Here is a 21,314-nt window from a genome sequence, read left to right on the forward strand (position 1 = left end):
CAGTTTTTTATCAGGATTATTTGATGAATAGGAATTTTGAAGAGCAACTTTTATTTGAAAAGGAAAATCTATTGTAACATTATAGATGTCCTTTAATGTAATTTTGATCAATTTAATGCAGACTTTCAGAATAAAAGCATCAATTTCAAAATTTAACAGCAATTTAATACTTGTCCCACTACATACTGTACAATATGTATAAATATTCAGGATCGATCAGAAAGTTTTCTTTTAAAACAATAATCAATTGTAAGTAGTATTAGATATGTTTCATAATAAATAATAAGAAATTTTCCACAGGCCCAGGCTATTGTAGAAAGCTAAATATCTAAAGTAGGAAAGGAAAGTTATTTATTTGGAATAACATGCACTGAAGAATTGTTCTCAATAAGACTAGGAACATTAATTAAAGTCATTAAGTAAATAGTCATTTTGATTTCATGTTGACTTTATGACCAAGGTAAGTTTCCAAAAGTGGTTTGGATACATAAAACAATGGGTTGTTTTAGGGTAACATCAACTTTGTGTTTGTTTTTTGGTTATTGTTACTCACTCTTAGGTAATGTGCTTCTCTTGGTGCAGACCGAGCTTGTTATCTGAGCCTATTTAATTGTATTAAGTGCATTTGACTCGATACGTCCATCTTTACAGACCCAGCGGGCATTGGTTTAGCTTCAGACAATTGGCTGGAATCTCTGCATGAGTTAATTAATTTGCAAAACACTTGATTCTACATTGGAACTACATTCTTGTGGATTTTATTTGGCTGCACAGAGACCAAACTTTCTGATGAGATCTTCGGAAAGAAGACTCCATCTGAAAAGCAGCTCATTCTGACGTATGACTTTAGCAGGGTCCGAGGGGTTACCGTTTGTGGTGTGTTTCCTCAGGGTTCAGACGACTGTTTGGTGAAGATCTGGGCGACGGATAACGGGCGTTTGCTGGCGACACTGAGAGGTCATGCGGCAGAGATTTCAGACATGGCTGTGAATTATGAGAACACACTGCTGGCAGCCGGCAGCTGTGATAAAATGATCAGAGTGTGGTGCCTGCAGACCTGCGCCCCGCTGGCGGTACTGGAGGGCCACGCTGCTTCCATCACGTCATTACAGGTGTGCAATACATTTACATTCACATTTTAACAGACACACAGAGATATGCATGAGAAATTCCCCACTATAAAGAATTCTATTTAAGATTTAACAGTGGTTTTTTCCCTACAATAACATAGCCTATTTAGATTTTTACTGTGTAATCAATTCCATTCTAGGTCCTTTTCTGCGGTTGTACACTAAATTAGTGTAAAAGACAACCATATTGAACACCACTGTAGGATAATAGTATAAATAGTCAACATTATGGTGATTAATAGTCCTTTTGGCTGGAAACTTGGACCTTTAAATTAATTATCTTCCTGCCGATATCACAGAACACAATTGGATGTACATGGAGAAAATAAACTAGGCATTATGACTGATTGTTCTGTGTTATGGTGCAAACATATCTATTATAAACAATTAATAGTACATTGTGTGAAATAGTACTGTGGTAAGAAGGTGCACTTTTATTATGTACAAGAAGGCCAACAAAATAGTATTAAAACAAAGTAGTGCATATAAATATTGAGATTATTGTAATGCAGACACATTATTGTAAGTACAGCACAAATTGTGCTTCTGTTTTACAGTCATTTCCTTGATTGTAAGAAACTGCAGAACTATTACTGCCAAAATGACTGTGAAACTAGTAGCCAGTAGCTGCACTACCGTTCAAAAGTTTTGGGTCTGTAAGATTTTTAAATATCTCTAATGCTTTATTAAAAGTCTCTTATGCTCCCAAAGGCTGCATTTATTTGATAAGTAAAAGCAGTATTATTGAGAAATATTAATATAAATTTCAGCAGCCATTAGTCTAGTATTCAGTGTCACTTAATCCTCAATTTATTGAAGGTTGTAATTTAGCAGTTCTTCAGCAGCAATGTTAGCATGTCCTTCAAATAATCTTAAACCTGTCTTTGAGACCATACCTTTTTATCTGGTAACAAATGTGCCACAAACAATAAAATAACACCCCATGGAGAGCCAATGATACTGTAATCAGATGATGACCTGATAGGACCTCTCCCATGGAGAGCCCATGATACATTGACCAGATGCTGACCTAACTGGCTTACTTATATGGGTCTTTTGGGTCACACTTCTGTAAACAAATGATTGCATTTGAGGCACAGTCACAATGTAAATGCACCTGACTAAAGATATCTGAAGTACACGCAATCTTTCAGAGGCTCCAAGTATAAATCGAAAGCATCTGCTCTGCTCCATATACAGCACGAGCTGCAGAGTCGCAGCACAATGCTTCAGAAGTCAGATGTAACGAGAGTAAGGAGAAATGAGATGAATGACAGAACAATGACGGATAATTTGGTGTGCAACAGATACTGAGCGTCATTGACAAATATCTCATCTTGTAAAATGTGCGGTCTGTACCACTGCTCCCTATATGCAGAGTTGCCTACTCGTGATTGTGAATTCGAGCGGTTTCAATGCCCCGCATATACATAGCGGCTCCATGATGTCAGCAAGTTATAGGCCTTATACGCGAGATCGCAAACTCAGTAGCGGAAGTGAAAAGTGAGTGCACATTCATAACGATAATACCAGTTTTAATATACCGGTGTGAAGATTTCCTCACCATAACATCACTAATGGATAGAATTGAATGCATCCATGCTGAATAAAATTAATTTCTTAAAAACAAAATTGTACTTTCCCCAAACATTTGAACGGTATACATGTACATTGGCAAATATATGTGCATTGTATGGTATAGTCAAGCACAATTGCACAGCCACTCATAGAGACCATGTTTAATGTGTTGCAAACCTGTTTCAGCTGTTTGTGTGTGTGTAGTTTTCTCCTCTGTGCAGTGGCAATAAGAGGTTCCTGTCCTCCACTGGAGCTGACGGGACCATCTGTTTCTGGCAGTGGGACGCATGCACACTCAAATTTGGGTGAGTTTCCTTTATTCTTGCACACATCTGTGGGACTTTAAGATTTAGAGTGTTTTCATTTGAAGCTCTTTTTGTTTAGTTGAATTAATATAAAGGAGAAACATGTCATTTTCTTTTGAACAGAGCTGAAATGTCATATTTTTCTGTGCTAAAAACTTTCTCTTTGCCCAACTTAATGTGCTGAGACTATTATTTCTTCAACCATTGTTTTTGCAAATCCATTTGGTACAGAAATGACACCCTTCACCTTTAATAAGGGTCATGAAAGACCAATAAGAGCCTATATTCTGGCACTCATCATGCTTCTGTGTGTTTTGTATGTGTGTGCAGGCAGCGGCCCAGCAAATTCGTTGAACGGCCCAGACCAGGCGTGCAGATGATCTGTTCCTCTTTTAGTGCAGGTAGGCCAGAAGTGTCAAAGCTCTTTTCTCACCTCTACCTGCTCCCATTTTATTAGGTTTCTTTTACCATTCACAGCCTCTCCCATCAGGAACCTATCTGACAAAATGCTTTTGTTCCAACACTGCACTTGCAGTAAAATGTGATGTGTTCGAAAATGAGACACTTGGGACACTGATCAGTTGTATCTGCCAGTTTTTTTAACTGCTTTCCCATATGACATGATACAGATGTGATCTTTTATATACGATAGAAAATGGAATATAACTTTTGTTTGAATTGAGAAAATCTATATTGATTACGGCTGTTAATGAAATGCACAGTCTTGTCTAAATCTTTACTGGACAGATTGACAAATTTGATTTAATGTATTACTGTGGACAGTTGGCCAGTGATAGAATTAAGCTCAATAATATGGAAATAAAACAAACAAGATTAACTTCTAAGCTTGCTTTTTCACTGTTTTTGTTTGACATTATTACCTTAATTTGTGGGTTTTTCTAATCAAATATTTATATATATGATTATTTGCAGTTAATTTGATTTATTTCACCTGCAAATCATGTAATTCAACTACAAATTGTTGTCATTTGACAGCCATATATCTAAGACTGTGTGTGCTTACATAGAAATGTGATATTAAGTGACTATTCCCATGTTTTCATTGTTCTGAAAGCTTATAAGCAGATTATAGAGTGACAGCGGATCGTTTTGGCTTAAACATTTTCTACAAAGTGAGGCTATAAATATCTTGTTGTCAGACAGATATCACAGACTTTTTTAAAAAGAGTGTTCATCGCTGCAGGAGCTCTTCAAACACACATTACTGAAGAAAAGAAACGCTCGACTGGCATTCACCCAGATAGACATGCACACACAGATTCTATTTTTTTCCTCTACATTTCTTTGGTATTACACAGTCTAAATTAGTTTGAACTTTTTGAGTTCTTGTTCATTAACACCATATTGTGGTTATTGCTTATTTGTGAGATTCCCTCTACATGAAAATGATGACAAAGCTTTTGTTAATGAGGGATTTTTTCTGATTTGTATGCACATTAATGCTGTGTTAGTGATTATAATTTATGTAATGCTAAGTGATTTTTGATGATATTTCAGGTGGGATGTTCCTCGCAACAGGCAGCACTGATCACATCATTAGAGTTTATTACTTTGGAGGTGGTCAACCAGAGAAGATATCTGAGCTGGAGTCTCACACAGTATGTAATGCGTTTGTTTGCATTTTGTGACCATTTACACCTTAATAAACAAAATGTAATTTAGATGTCGAAAAAGTTAGAGGTAGAGCATGCGTATTGACTTTTTGTTTCTTGCACAAATGGCCCAAGTTTGAATCTGTGTTTGTGACCCTTTTCTAAAAAAAAAAAAAAAAAAGCATTAATAATTATGATTAATTATTCTATTTTGTAAGTTAGTATATAATATACTATATAATTATACTATATATGACCCTGGACCACCAAACCAGTCATAAGTCACACAGGTATATTTGTGGCAATAGCCAACAACACATTGTATGGGTCATAATGATCAATTTTTCTTTTATGCCAAAAATCATTAGGATATTAAGTAAAGATCATGTTCCATGAAGATATGATGTAAATTTCCTACTGTAAATGTATAAAACAAAAATTAGTAGTAGTAGTAATATACATTGCTAAGGACTTCATTTGGACAATTTTAAAGGCGATTTTCTTAATATTTAGATTTTTTTGCACCCTCAGATTCCAGATTTTCAAATAGTTGTATATCGACCAAATATTGGCCTATCCTAACAAACCATACATCATTGGAACACTTATTTATTCAGCTTTGAGGTGATGTATAAATCTCAATTACGACTGGTTTTGTGGTTCAGAGACAAATATAATAAACTGCTTTTATACTATTATATTTCATAATGGTCTAATATAATATTTGCATTATATAAGATAATTCATTTGATCATGTTACAACTATTATGTTATACAACCCCCCAATGTGTATATATGTGTGTAATAGTGTCCACCTAAAAAAAAATTCTCAATGTTAATCTAATGTTGATCTATTGTTTTAAAGCACCTCATTTTCATTCTCTTTTCTTGCTTTATTGTTGCAGGAATACATTATTGTTTTGAGGTTCCCCTCATGTTTTTTAATGACTTCATATTTTTCCTCAGGATAAAGTCGACAGCATCCAGTTCTCCCATAGTGGAGATAGGTGAGCAACACTAGCTCCATTTATCTGTGTACATGTGCAAATTTGAGAGAGAGAGTGTGTGTTCGTATGTCAGGTTTGTTGGATTAATGGGATGTGGGGGTTCTTATAATTATTATGAGCTGATGTTGTCGGCAGAAAAAATACCCTTGTTCCTATCACACACAAACATGCGTGTCAGATGCCTACGATACACATCGTACAAGAATTCTGGTGCGTGAAATGTCTTTCTACTTAAACAACAGGCATATGACAGTTACCCACACACACCAATTCTTTATTCAGTCTCTGCAATCTCTTTTATGTTCCTCACTCGCTCTACTTTAATGAGCAAATGTTTTTGCATTGGGGGAAGGGGAAATAGAGAGTGTGACAGGAGAAGAAGGAGAGGGAAGGAGAGTAGTAGGATGGAGAGGTCTGTAACAGGTCCCTAAGGAATTAAAAAGATGGATGTTCACATGAACATTTTTTTTTTACCGGAGGAGACAGCATCCAGTGTTGCATATATAAGAAGGGAAGAAATCTCACAAATCAATAGAACTGCAGAAGAGTATACTGTCAAAAAGAAGATGTCCATGCCACAAATGAGTAGACTGTGTGTGCATTGTGTGTTACTGGTTCGGTCTTATTTAATGGGGTAACACTCTGACTCATTTTTAGAGCCATACTACCTCATAGAGTAATGCACTCTTATGTTTATGCAAACTTATCAGCTCGTCACGACCTTGCAGTTTAATGCAATTTTTGTCTTTAATTCACATTAATGCTATGCCACTGCTTTGTAGACTGCAAAAATCATTTTCTTAGTAATTATTTTTCTTGTTTTCCAGCAAAAATATATAAACATCCCAAAATACATTTACTTGAGAATCAAAATTGCATAATATATTAAGATTAAGATGAGTCAGAATGCACACAGGCTAATTCCGAGCTACAAGCAAAGCAAGTGAAAAATTAAAATTTTGGTCGAATTTGAGGTTTTCATTTGAGGTTTTCATAAAAATTAGTTAAGCCCTCGTCTTCCGATCCCAGTGCTCAAAATAGCAATTTAACATTTTAAATTTATTTGTCCATTTTCAGAGAGGAGTACCGTTCCTTTGTTCATGAAAAATGCAGTTATAAAAATGCAGTGCTTGCTTCTCGGCCACTGGTGCTTCCCCTCTGCACAAGTTTGGTATAGTTTTAAAGTGCAGCATTCCAACTTTGTGAATATTCATAGCGAATTCTCGATGGCATGAGTCTGAACCATGCACACATATACATAGAATTACAGTATTTCAAAATATCTGTCTTGGCGAGTATTCACATCTGTTATGTCTGAAAGAAACGTTTGGTTAAGTGTTGGGGGAAAACATCTGATGTGGAATACGGTATTATAATAGATCCGCGCGGGACTGTATCTTAATTGTTATTGTACTGTATCTTACCAAGTTTGGTGTTATTACCAGGGATTTTAAGGTATAGTTGCTAGGTGATTTTGTTTAGGAACCTTCAGAACTAGATTTTTCTCAAAACTGAATTTGAGATTCCGTCGACTTCAAATAGGTATAGCTCAGTAAATTTTTGTCTGATTCCAACAAATCATACATCATTTTGAAGGTTTTTTAATAGAAACTGTGAAAATAAAAATAACAAATTTTTGAAAATTTGCTCATTGTGACTCATTTTGCCAGCACGGGGCAAAAACTATTTGAATGCACAACGTGGAGGTAAAAAAACGCCTGACAGGAATCGATGGGTGCTTGCTTCCGTGGAGTGTGTTTAAATAGTTTAATGCACAGCTAGCCGTGGATTATCCTGCTTATACTATGATAATTTGCCAGCATTGACAAGTTAAAGCTCTCATTGATGTTTGCAGAGCTAAATTTGACTGGAAGGGTTAAAATGATGGTTATGTTAGATCTAGTGTTCTGTCTGCTCTAAATCAGGCACAGTGATCAAGTAGTGTGGTAAGGTTACATTTATTTGATTGAATTATTCCATTTATTTGAATGAATTAGCCTATTGAGAAAGAGCGAGTGAGAGAAAGAGATGCATGTGAATTACCTGTGTCTGCAGCGTCTCTACTAGCAGTGAAGCTGTGAGTTTAATTACTTCAAAAACAGCAACGTTACAAACTCCTTGCTGAGTAATATAATGTTGCGAATCAGTAGTGAAGTAAATGTATTAATAAAAGTCACAGGGCAGCAAGTTTCTGTGCTTCTGTTTCTGTGTGTGAGCAGCACGATCTCTGTGCTAGTGACTTATGTGTGTGTGCGCTTCAATTAAAGTAGCGCATTAATATTGAACGATGATTAAACTGACTTGGAACTACCAGTGCATTAAACATATTCCCTTTCGTTCAGTCACTACGACGTAACGTTAGTGACTAACGAATGGGGGTTTCGCTTAGAAGCCTATCAACTTCGAGTTTAGAGAAAACGCCCAATGGCGTGCCAATGCCATGGGGCATGCGGAATTTGCATACGTAACTCCGCCTCACCGCGTGAGTATATAAGGAAGTACGTGGCAATATCGCATTATGTTCTGCTTTCGGAGCCAAGAGTACCTACCTCTTCACTCCTACAGCCTTCTGAGACTCTGTCAGCTTCTTCGAGATCTACGGTGTCCACAGAGGGCTTTGACGTGGCGTGGTGTGGCTGTCCTAAGCACCCTCCCAAAGCCTGTGGGCTCGTCTACTTCGGTGGCGTGGTCCCGCAGAGCTACGGGCAGGCCGCCGCCCCTTTGCACATGCACAAGGGTGGAGCCGACCCAGGGCTCTTCATTGAGCTGCGTGCCGCAACTGACCCCGCCCCCGGGCGGTGAAGGTGGCCACATGCTCCCTGGGTTGGGCGATGTCCACAGCTGTGGTCCGGGAGAACACCTGGCCTTACCTGGTGATGTGGAGGACGTTGAGCGGACCGTCGGGCTCGGCTACGCGATTCAGTTCGCGCAGGCTCCTCCCCGTTACAGGGGAGTCCGCTATACCGTGACCAGGGCCCATGCCCCCGTCATGCGTGCGGAGATTGCCACTCTACTGGCGAAGGGTGCGATCGAGCCTGTCCCTCCGGCCGAGATGAAGTCGGGGTTCTACAGCCCCTACTTCATTGTACTCAAGAAAACCGGTGGGTTACGACCAATCCTGGACCTTCGCATCTTGAACCGATCCCTTCACCGGCTTCCGTTCAAGATGTTGACTGCGAAACGCCTTTTCGAATGCGTTCGTCCTTACGATTGGTTTGCAGCGATCGACCTGAAGGACGCCTACTTCCATGTCTCCATCCTTCCTCGACACAGACCGTTCCTACGGTTTGCTTTCGAGGGGCGGGCATATCAGTACGCGGTTCTCCCATTCGGGCTATCTCTGTCCCCTCGCGTCTTCACGAAGATTGCCGAGGCAGCCCTTGCGCCCCTTCGGCAGCACGGGGTCCGCATCCTGAACTACCTCGACGACTGGCTCATACTGGGCCACTCTCGAGAGCAGGTGTGCGGACACAGAGATCTGGTTCTCCACCACTTAGCCCGTCTGGGCCTTCGGGTCAACTGGGAAAAGAGCAAACTTTGCCCCGTGCAGAGGATCTCTTTTCTCGGTATGGAGATCGACTCGGTCGCCATGTGCGCGCAGCTTACGAGCGAGCGCGCGCAGTCTCTGCTGGCTTGCCTCCGTCAAATCGAGAGCAAGAGTGCGGTTCCACCGAAACTATTTCAGAGGCTCCTGGGGCATATGGCATCTGCAGCCGCGGTAATGCCGCTCGGATTGCTTCATATGAGACCGCTTCAGCACTGGCTTCGCGATCGAGTCCCGAGATGGGCATGGCTGTCTGGCATGCCCCGGATCCAAGTGACTCGGGCCTGCTTACAGACGCTCACCCCGTGGTCGAACCTCAGTTTTCTACGGGCCGGTGTGCCCTTAGAACGAGTTTCCAGGCATGTTGTCGTATCGACGGATGCCTCTGCCACGGGCTGGGGTGCCATGTGCAATGGACAAGCAGCCGCGGGCTCCTGGACAGGACCCCAGCGCCTCCTGCATGTCAATTGCCTCGAGTTGCTGGCAGTACGGTTCGCCCTGCACCGCTTCCGAGCGCTGCTGAAGAGTCAACATGTGCTTGTCCGGTCAGACAACACGGCCGTAGTAGCGTACATCAACCACCAGGGCGGTCTACGCTCCCGTCGTATGTCTCAACTCGCCCGCCATCTCGTTTTATGGAGTTAGAAGCGCCTGAGGTCCCTTCGTGCTGTCCATATTCCGGGGGTCCTGAACCACGCAGCCGACGAGCTCTCGCGGTTTCAGCCTCTCCCGGGAGAATGGAGACTCCATCCCCAGACGGTCCAGCTGATTTGGGAACAGTTCGGCGACGCACAGGTAGATCTGTTTGCCTCCCACGACTCTTCCCACTGCAGCCTGTTCTTTTCCCTGACCGAGGGCACGCTCGGCACGGATGCACTGGCGCACAGCTGGCCGCGGGGCCTACGCAAATATGCGTTCCCCCCAGTGAGCCTACTCGCACAGCTCCTGTGCAAGATCAGGGAGGACAAGGAGCAGGTCCTTTTGGTCGCCCCGTACTGGCACGGCCGGACCTGGTTCCCCGAACTCATACTCCTTGCGACAGCCCCTCCCTGGCCTATTCCTCTGAGACCGGACCTCCTTACTCAGAGACGGGGCACCCTTTGGCACCCGCGTCCCGACCTCTGGAACCTCCACGGGTGGCTCCTAGACGGGACGCGGCAGGTTTGAGTGGCCTGCCACCTACGGTGGTCGCCACCATCACTTCCGCTAGGGCAGAGTCCACTCGGCATGCCTATGCGTTGAAGTGGAACCTCTTCGTCACCTGGTGCTCTTCCCGCCAGAAGACCCCTGGAAATGCCCGATCGGGTCCGTGTTTGAGTTTCTCCAAGAGGGGTTGGAGCGTGGGCTGTCTCCCACCACCCTCAAAGTTTATGTGGCCGCTATATCTGCCCACCACGATCTCTTGGAGAACAAAAAGGTAAGTCAGCACGACCTGATCATCAGGTTCCTGAGGGGGGCGAGGAGACTGAATCCTCCTCGCTCTCCTCTCGTACCCTCTTGGGATCTCTCAGTAGTTTTAAGTGCTCTGCAGAGGCCTCCCTTTGAGCCTTTGCGGTCGGTTGATATTAAGTTCCTGTCGATGAAGACGGCTCTGCTGACCGCGTTGGCCTCTCTTAAGAGGGTCGGGGACCTGCAGGCATTTTCAGTTGACGAAGCGTGCCTGGAATTCGGGCCGGCTAACTCTCACGTGATCCTGAGACCCCGGCCTGGATATGTGCCCAAGGTTCCTACCACTCCCTTCAGAGACAGGTAGTGAACCTGCAAGCGCTGCCTTGGAGGAGGCAGACCCAGCCTTGGCATTGCTCTGTCCAGTACGCGCCCTCCGCGCCTACGTAGACATGACGCAGTGTTCAGGACCTCAGACCAGCTCTTTGTCTGTTATGGTGGAGAGTGGAAGGGAAGTGCTCTCTCAAAGCAAAGGTTGTCTCGCTGGATAGTGGACACCATTGTTTTGGCTTACCAGCAGCAAGGTCGACCATGTCCCCTTGGTGTGAGGGCACACTCCACTCGGAGTGTGGCCTCCTCTTGGGCTTTAGCGCATGGTGCCTCGCTAGCAGACATCTGCAGAGCTGCAGGCTGGGCGACACCCAACTCGTTCGGGTGTCTTCGCTTGCTCGCCACTCCACTCCACGGACTGGATACGTGCGATATTTCCTCAGGTGAGCTCCCCCGAGAGCCCTGAGCTCCTCCAGCACTACTTACGCCGATACCTGTGTGTCTGCCCTCTAGCGAGCCCAGACCCTCGTCTCCGGCCAGGTGCCCCGTGTGCATGGTTCCCCTCCGGCGACCCCCACACGAGTATTTCACCGTAAGTCTCCGCAGTGAGCAGGTTTCTTCCCTTGGCGTGTCCCCGCCAACCCTAGGGTTAAAAATCCACCTTCGGCTGGTACCCTAGAGATCTCCATATGCAGCCCCTAGCCGGCTCATATGTGTCTCTTAAGTCCTCCCCACGGGTAGGCATCCTTGGCATTCCCTCACTGGGATATGCTTCCCAGTGTACCTTGGTAATCCTGTGATAACTGGGAGTCCTTCGTCCGTACTAGTCTTACGACAGGGTACTCACACTTACGCAGGGCACTGGAAGACAGCTGAGTGGCGGGATTATATTGGGACCCCCATTCGTTAGTCACTAACGTTACGTCGTAGTGACTGAACGAAAGGGAACGTCTCGGTTACGGATGTAACCCTCGTTCCCTGAGGAGGGAACGGAGACGTAACGTCCCGTTGCCACATCAGCTGTGCTACCTGGAACGCAGGAGTTCAGTCTTGGCTCCTCAAGCAGGTAACATAATGCGATATTGCCACGTACTTCCTTATATACTCACGCGGTGAGGCGGAGTTACGTATGCAAATTCCGCATGCCCCATGGCATTGGCACGCCATTGGGCGTTTTCTCTAAACTCGAAGTTGATAGGCTTCTAAGCGAAACCCCCATTCGTTAGTCACTAACGTTACGTCTCCGTTCCCTCCTCAGGGAACGAGGGTTACATCCGTAACCGAGACGTTACGCATCCTCTAGCCAATCAGAATCAAGTATTCAGACAGACCATGGTATAATTCAGAATATATTCTCTGAAAATGTTAATGTAAAATTATATAATACGGTTAAAGAAAATAATTTTTTGCTGTGTAATTCACATACAGCACACATCAATAAACCTCATACGCATACACAAAATAGGTAACACTTTACAATAAGGTCTCATTTGTTAATGCATTAACTAACATGAACTAACTATGAGCAATAGATTTATTATAGTATTATTTATTATTCTTTGTTAATGTTAGTTAATTAAAATCCAGCTGTTCATTGTTTGTTCATGTTACTTCACAGTATATATAATGTTAACAACTTTTGATTTTAATAATGTATTATTCATGTTGAAATTAACATTAGCTAAGATTAGTAAATGCTTTAAAAGTGCAGTTCATGTTAACTAAAGTAGTTAACTAATTGAACCTTATTGTAAAGTGTTACCACAAAACGTACACTTTTACTCATTTTATATGCAAAGCGTGTTTACATAGAAGTCAAAAACCTTGACTGTGATTTTGTTCTTTTTTCAATCTGGGAAAATAAACTGATACAAATTGTGACCTTAACACATAACTGTTTTTTAGAGTAATACATAGTCAACAATACTAGAGCCACATTCAGTGCACATAAAACAAAACCCTTTATTAAAACCTATTATAAACACTTATATATACTCAAGGAATGGCAAGCCAAATGAGATCAGTGTAATAGAAATAAACTTAACAAAATCAATCCTGTGGTTGATTGTGCATTTTGAAAATCACTAGGAGGACCATATTAACTACACTCACTGTCGCATTGGCCACTCCAGACTAACCCATAAGTTTTCTCATTTTATCGAGTTTGACTAAACGCTTTAAGGATTTTAGTAGATACTTAAAATTGATTACAGTATGCCTCATTGATTCATTTCTTTTCATGAAGCTTCAGAGTATACATTCTTTTAGATTATATTATTGGACATATACCTAAACCCATAAATGTGTGTGTAGGTTTGTGAGTGGCAGTAGAGATGGCACAGCACGGATATGGCAGCTGCAGCAGCAAGACTGGCGGAGCATTCTCCTGGACATGGCCACGAAATTGCCTGGGTACGACAAACATTAATCACTGTTTAAAAGTATGGCTCTATTAATTGTGCATTAATGTAACATTTTCTTTGCTAAACAATTGGTCGTTAGTAACATAATTACTTTGGAGTCCTGCAAGGTCAATTGATTCTGACCACACAGCAGAGACTGTGATGCAACACTGTAAAGCCTTTTTTTGTGCTCTTTTCTCCATCATTTACTGGTAAAGGTCCTGTAATAACATGAACATATTTAATCATGTGAACGTTAAAGTTAACTTTGGCAGCTTTTGTCAAATTGTTGTGGGGTCCAAAAGTCTGAGGCCAAATTTAAATTCTGGAATGCCACATAAAATTTTATGCTGGAATATATTCCAGCTTTCCACATAATTCTAGTTTTAAATTACATTTTGAATCCCAGAATTTCAGTTCATTTTTTAAAATGTCAATGTTAATTAAGACAATTCTTATTCAATTCAATATTTTACTCAAATTGTTATTCTGTTAATATCATTCGTATACATTTTTTAGAAATAAGAAAAATAGAAACATTCAGTCTTTCGGTATATTAGTTTGTCTCTCTGCAAACTTAGAAAATGTCATTCCTATATGTTCTTTTGAAAATGTTTCTTATGTTCTGTCTTTTTTAGCAAATACAACCCTCCACCTTTAGAGGACAAAGTTACCAAACTGAAGGTGACTATGGTGGCCTGGGATTGCAATGACAACACAGTCATCACAGCTGCGAACAACTTGACATTGAAAGTGTGGAACTCTTATACAGGGAACCTTATTCATGTATTGATGGTAAGAATGTGAAGATTTCTCCAGAATGATTGTAAGGAGACAAAATGTGATGAATCATGTTGTCATCATGGCCCTTCACCCCCAGGGCCATGAGGATGAGGTGTTTGTGTTGGAGCCACATCCATTTGATTCAAGAGTGCTTTTCTCTGCTGGTCACGATGGGAATGCCATCGTCTGGGATCTGGCAAGAGGGGTCAAAATACGCTCTTACTTCAACATGGTAAAACAACCAGCTACACTCCCATTTCTTTTATCAGATCCTATCACATGTTTGACCAAAATAAATATGCTTATAAATACAATTAACTTATTAACTGTTCACTATTGATTAATTGGTTTTCATTGTGTTTCTCTATTTTGATGTGTAGATCGAGGGTCAGGGCCACGGTGCAGTCTTTGACTGTAAGTGTTCTCCAGACGGGCAACACTTTGCTTGTACTGACTCTCACGGTCACCTGCTCATCTTCGGCTTTGGCTCTAGCAGCAGATACGACAAGGTACTGAAAGCCTATGGGCCCTATGGGTCTGAGCACATGGTCTGAAGCACATGGCGAAGGTGCTCTCAGGGCGTCTCCGAAACCACTTTTGCTAGTTTAACGACAGAAAAAAACGGTCGGCGCCAGGCGCATGGTCCAAAAGGTTGTACCTTGTCTCTTAATGAGTCATGGGTGTGTTTTGGGCGTAACGTGCAATAAACAAATCAGAGTCTCATCTCCCATTAGACATGTGCCGGTACACGGTAATACGATATATCACAATAATGAACATGCACGATATTGTTACCGTGGGCACTTAAAAATACCGTGAATTATTACAAATTATTTAGATTTCTTAGAATGCATTTTAAGAATACTTGCCCCATCAACCGTTTAAAATAAACAACATGTCAAAGAGGTGCTGTCAGGGTTGGTGAAGGGAAAGGAGCGAGGACTCAATGATGCAGAGGAATGGGCTTTTTAATGATAATAATAAAACAAAAAAACAAGACAAAACAAACTACCCCGAGGGGGAAAAACAGACTTGGCTAGGCTTGACTTGACTTGACTGGAGCAGGAAAACATGAGGTTAATACGACGACGATTCCGCACTGGACTGCAAACACAAGGAGATTAAATAGGGAACAAACAAAAGAGGGTAACGAGGGAAGACAGGTGGGGCAAATGAACCAATAATCAGGAAACAAGGTGGGCGGGGTTAGACAATGGACACGAGCACATGGCACAAAGAAACACTTAACAAGACATGTGCTCACACACCAAACATGACATGAACATGCAGCTAATGAGAACTCATCAGCTGCATGTTCACACAAAACATGACAACATGACGTAGCACGTAGCCAGTGAAAAACACCAACCACGTGCTACACAACATAAGATGAAAGCACACGGCCGATGAAAACATGAACCGTGTGCTACACAGACAGAAGAGCACACGCTCACGTGACAAGACAGAGTGACAAAACAAACACGCGGAGCATGAATGTCCGAATCCCAACACAAAACTGAAACCCAAACAAGACCGAAGTGCTGGGATCCGAACACCACGCCCGCACACAAAACACAAGGACAGAAGAGCACGCAGCTCGAGCATGCTCAAAGCTGCGCGCTCACACAAGACAAGACAAACAATACAGGAGTGTCAGGGCTCTGTCACAAAACCATGAATAAACTAGACAGAAGTGACAGAACCCTGACAGGTGCACTGATGTAAACAAACTCAACGTGCATGAGCACATCGCGGAATGTGTAGGAGACGCGCATTCACTCTTTGACAGTAGAGGGCGCTGACGGAACTACAGAAAAGGCAGCCATTTCCCCGGTAATCCTCATAAACAAAACAGTTTTCTGTATTCGCTACGGTGCTCATCACATAACCAAATACTTAATACTTAAAGACTTAAGGCTATTCATTTTCAAACTTAAACATTTTATATTTTAATCTGGACTACATACCCTAGATATTGTTTGAATATGTTCTGATTCTTTGTTGTTCAGTCACACACTTTACAATAAAGCTCTATTATTTAACATTAGTTCATTCATTAACAAACTGACAATGACTAATACTTATAAAACATTTATTAATCTTAGTTTAATTTAAATTTCAGCATTTAATAACACATAATTAAAATCCAAACTGTATTATTTAATGGACCTAAGCTAACACTAACTAACAGTTGCTTTTTTTACTAACGTAATCAAAGAAGAATAACTTCTATAAAAATGTAGCTATTCATTCTTTGTTAATGTTAATGCATTAACTAGTGAGACCTTATTGTGTAACCTATCGTTCTTTATAATTCTTTTGCACTTTAATCTGTTTTAAATATTGTTTACTTTATACATTTGTGTGTATTGCTTTATTGTATTTAAATGTTTGGTTATTTTGTTATAAGAAAGTTATTTAACCTGTTATAGTATGACAAAAATTTTTTTGCAACTTATTACAATATCGCGATAATACCGTATACCGTGATAAAAGCTTCAGCAATTAATTGCAACATGAAAATGTGATACCGGCACATGCCTATCTCCCTTTCCCTTTCATGGCAGAATTTGCGTGCGGAAAGACCGAATGCTTCTCCAGAGAGGAATCGTTTTATTTGAATATTTAAAAATGTTTGTGTGCTGCTGTGTGTGTGTGTGTGTGTGTGTATATGTGTGTGTGTGTGTGTGTACTAAGCGTGTACGTGCGGTGTGCACCCGCATATATGCACATATTACTAATGTGCCCTTTAAATAACACAAAAAATACTACAGTCGTTTTCAGTTGCCCCAAAATAGCAATGCGTCAACAATCCGCCTGAACACACCTCGTTTTCATACCAGCATGCCCATGGGCGAACAAATGGGCGTGAGTACATTTGCTATTTAAACAACGTGAAACTGGATGTAAAAAATTATAACTGCGTCAGGCTAAAACTATTCAATCTGTGATTTAATTTTAATTCTAGTTTTAGTAATCTAGCTTCAAATAATTTTTGTTTTAGTAATTTTAGAATTTAAACTTATTAATTTAAGTTAGTTTCCAAGGCAACACTTTTTTGTCAAATTTTTTGTTTTACGTTTTTTTCCCTCATCTAATTTTTTCATCTAAACGTTTTTTAAATTGCTAAATTATATTTTAGTTAACAATAACAACACTGCACAGTATACATAGTGTTTATTGCAAAAATGCGGAATGCACCAATATTAAAATTCAGGCCAATATTTTCTAAATAAAAAACAAAAACAAAAAAAACGAAATAAAAACTATTACATTTTAAATGCTACAAGTAAATTTAGATTTTATAATGTAAAGTATGATAATTGATATTCATTGTGAGATTTGATAGAGATTATATTTAACAGTGTTATTAAATTGTTTTTAAAGATTAAGTGAGTGTTAGATGACAGAAAATAGGGGAAATGAGAATGCACAATAAAAAATGCAATATTGTCCAATACTGATATTGAAAAAAATAAAAAAATCTGTAACTGATATGATGTTATTATGCAGCTTCTGTCTGTTTGTCTTTATTAAGTTTTAGTCTATGTGTATTTACTCTGAATGTATCTATTGATCCGTTATTCAGATAGCAGATCAGATGTTCTTCCACACTGATTATCGGCCACTGATCCGTGATGCCCATAACTTTGTGCTGGATGAACAGACCCAGCAAGCACCGCACCTCATGCCTCCGCCGTTCCTGGTGGACGTGGATGGGAACCCTCACCCTCCACGCTACCAAAGGCTGGTTCCCGGCAGAGAGAACTGCAGAGAGGAGCAGCTCATACCCCAGATGGGACTCACGTCATCGGGTAAGAAATGCAAACAGGCAGTTTACTGTGAAGATTAATTTTTGACACTTGTTTATAATCACAGCTTTCACAAACATACAACTACAATCTGTCACTGGACACTAATAAGGTGCTCAAATATCTCAGTATTTGTTTCTAATTTCCTCACACAGGGTTGAATCAGGTGGTTAGTCAGCAGGCTGCAGAAGGCTCGAGTCCTCTTGATAATATGATCCAGAGACTACAGCAAGAGCAGGACCAGAGGCTGGGGTCTGACAACAGAGCCAATAGAGGTAATGCACAATCTCAGTTTTTTAGGTTGATTTTTGTAAAGCATGCCAACCGATATTAATACCAGTGACATTTCAGTGGTTTCTTGATACCTCTGTAAACAATTTAGTATTCTTTATATATTATATACTTTTTTATTTTTTTATTATTTATTTTTTTACATCTAATGTATATATTATTATTCAAACAGTGCTTGAAGTTTTTCATCCATATCAGTTATTCATGTAAATACTCTAAAATAGCATCATATGACCCCTTTATTTTAAAGTTCATTATTATGTTAATCGGGTTAATAGAATAGGTTAACATGCTTTAAAGTTCATAAAACATTATTTTGCACATACTGTACATTATAGCAGTACCTCTATTCCCAGTCTGTCTGAAATGTGCTGATTTATACAAAGCCCCTTCTTCCGAAAAGCTCAGAGTGCTCTGATTGGCCAGTTGACCCAGTGCTTTTTGATTGGCCAGCAGACCCAGTGCTTTGGCCAAACACCTCAAGTTTGTGTCGGAATTGTAATGTCCCTTACCATAACCGTGAGCTTTAGCTTCCAATGCTTTAAGCAACTGTAAACACGTGATAAATGTTGTCTCGTTGGTCCTCTGTAAAATGCGCTGTGTACAAGCAGACGTTTGGTTTGTACTGCTTAAGAACAGCTTTATAAATGAATCTTAACCTCTGATTCCTAATTTTATCCTTCTTCGGAAAATCTGAAAATCCTTTTTCAGTTTGCTCTGCTAGAATAAATCCCTAGACTATGAGCTTTGTAACTTTGCAGATCGTATACATGCACAAAAAACAAATGCATTACATAAGGAAGGAAAAGGAAAACATTAAAAAGTATTATATGACCCCTTTTAAAGAAAATACCTAAATGTAAAATAAAATAAGACAAAAACGAATTCAAAAGTTGAAACCATGGAAAGCCTGTATTTTTTACAGTCCATGTTGTTTCAAAGCAACTTTACAATGATGAATAATGCCTAACAAACCTCCCAGTGGGCAAGATCAAATATCTAGAGTAATTATCTCTACTGTAATGTGTAAAAATGTCATCAGATGATCTCTATAAACTGGTGGGTGGTGATTGTAATTCTGGTGACAGTAATGCTAATGCAGGTTGCATGTCTGGTTTGTGTGCGTAGGATCTGTCAGTTCTCCCACAGAAGTCTCTTCTCCACCTAACGTGGGTCTGAGACGAAGTGGACAGATCGAAGGTGTTCGGCAGATGCACAGTAACGCTCCTCGCAGTGAGATCGCTACCGAGAGAGACTTGGTGGCGTGGAGTCGACGGGTCCTCGTTCCTGAACTATCACCAGCCATAGCTTGGTAAAACACACACACACACACAAATACAGTAGAACCAAAAGTCTGAGACCACACTGCAAATCTGGCTTTTAAAACTTAATTTAAGGTTTTAAAACCTTATGATGCATAATGAAGTTGAAACATTCATATATCTGTTATTGGTAATATTTTGATACCTGCTACTCAAACAAGACCTTCTCATGTATTTCTTTCTATTGTTTTATACAATATAATGCAGTTTGTTCCAGTTAGACATAGATGAGGTGTTTGTGACATTTCTGTGTGTCTGTTTGTGAATGTAGTAAGCAGGAGACCTGGCGTACAGCTAAAGGGGAGGAGGAGATAAACATCTACAGATCAGAGAGGAGGAGACGCAGCTTACACAGCCAGTACCACAGAGAAAACCGGGTAAATCACCATATCTGATCATCAATTTGAAAATGTATTAAAATGTAGATAAACTAATCACGCTCACTAATTGATTAGTCAGAGGTTGGATGAAATACTGTATGGTACCGCATTGTTGCTGTTTAACATGCAAATTCAGGGCTCCAGACTAACTTTCCACTGGTTGCACTGGTGCTGCCAACTTTCTCAGTTGGTCTCACCAGCACATGATTTGGTCATACTTTTTTTCTTTTTTGCTAACATGGGATTAATCAATACATGCTGATGAATAGTTGTCTTAATCTGCATACCCTAGTTTTGCACTGATGTAAAAAGACACGAGACCTCATGTTGGCAAAATGTTTTAATCTTTTAACTATCAAATGAAAACCATAAAAAACACCATATGTGTTTTTTTTTAATGTTTGATTATATTTTTACAGTCTTCACAGCTGTACAACCCATTGTCCCCTTGGGACACATCAGTTGTATCTGAGTCTATTTTGCTGTGCCGCTCATGTTGAATTAAGCCACAGTATATTGTTCTTGATCAAAATTGATCTGAGTAACATGAAAAATAGACAAATTTCACCATAAATCATGCAAGTGAAGTGTTTTGTGTTTCAGAATCACCATATGACATTCAGCGCTGTGAAAAAAAAACAAAAAAACAAACACAAAAACACATTGCCAGGAGATTTCGCCTAAACTTCAAAGGCCTGTTTAAATGATTAAAACTAGAGGCATATTTAAACTTTAAGATTAAGATTACTTTTATCATGTAAACTACCTATATACAGCATGTTAAATGCATATGTGTGTTTGGGACAGAGGGGAACACTGTCACATCGCAGCAGAGTATGCTGCTCATCATAAATCAAAGCATGTGACAGATGGGTCAAAGAAGAACAGAATGGACGATACACACCTGTATTTGCAGTACACACGCCACGGTTCAGCTACGCACGACAAACACTGCCAGTGTGAAAGCACAATGGAAGCATGCTGCTCCCGCTCTGCTTATGCACAGCTTCTGCACTGATAATAGGGACTTTAAGCAGCAGCTGCTGATACTGGCGTTCTGTTGTGCATGCACAAATTTAACTGCTACTTCTTGACGTTCTACTGTAACCGTCTACTACGGGAGAATAGCTGATTTGCTGTAGTCGATAATGCATGACAGATTAGAAAAGTCCCTAATGCAAGTGCAGGTAGGCACTACTAGGCAGACACCAATTGAGTCAAATTTTAACTCGCACATTCTCAAAAAATGGTCGCAGTCTGGAGCCCTGAAATTACAGTGCATCCGGAAAGTATTCACAGCGCTTCACTTTTTCCACATTTTATGTTACAGCCTTATTCCAAAATGGATAAAAATCTTGTTTGAAATCTTTGCATAAAAAAACTGAAGCGCTGTGAATACTTTCTGGATGCACTGTAAATGCAGTATGTGTA

At 40.6% G+C, this 21,314-nt stretch overlaps 1 protein-coding gene across 2 annotated transcripts in view; it reads left to right on the plus strand.

Moving 5' to 3' along the window:
- phip (PHIP subunit of CUL4-Ring ligase complex) overlaps positions 1-21,314 on the plus strand; it is a 48,312-nt gene that overhangs the window by 8,780 nt on the left and 18,218 nt on the right. For both annotated transcript variants that reach the window (XM_079801797.1, XM_079801798.1), the window contains exons 8-20: positions 891-1,112; positions 2,913-3,013; positions 3,344-3,414; positions 4,532-4,632; positions 5,593-5,633; positions 13,207-13,305; positions 13,934-14,090; positions 14,176-14,310; positions 14,459-14,587; positions 17,668-17,893; positions 18,046-18,165; positions 19,310-19,493; positions 19,775-19,880. In XM_079801797.1, the coding sequence (XP_079657923.1) occupies positions 891-1,112; positions 2,913-3,013; positions 3,344-3,414; positions 4,532-4,632; positions 5,593-5,633; positions 13,207-13,305; positions 13,934-14,090; positions 14,176-14,310; positions 14,459-14,587; positions 17,668-17,893; positions 18,046-18,165; positions 19,310-19,493; positions 19,775-19,880 (1,692 nt within the window). The remainder of the gene's footprint in view (positions 1-890; positions 1,113-2,912; positions 3,014-3,343; positions 3,415-4,531; positions 4,633-5,592; positions 5,634-13,206; positions 13,306-13,933; positions 14,091-14,175; positions 14,311-14,458; positions 14,588-17,667; positions 17,894-18,045; positions 18,166-19,309; positions 19,494-19,774; positions 19,881-21,314) is intronic.

The sequence above is a fragment of the Gobio gobio genome, assembly GCF_949357685.1.
Source record: "Gobio gobio genome assembly, chromosome: 21".
Lineage (NCBI taxonomy): Eukaryota > Metazoa > Chordata > Actinopteri > Cypriniformes > Gobionidae > Gobio > Gobio gobio.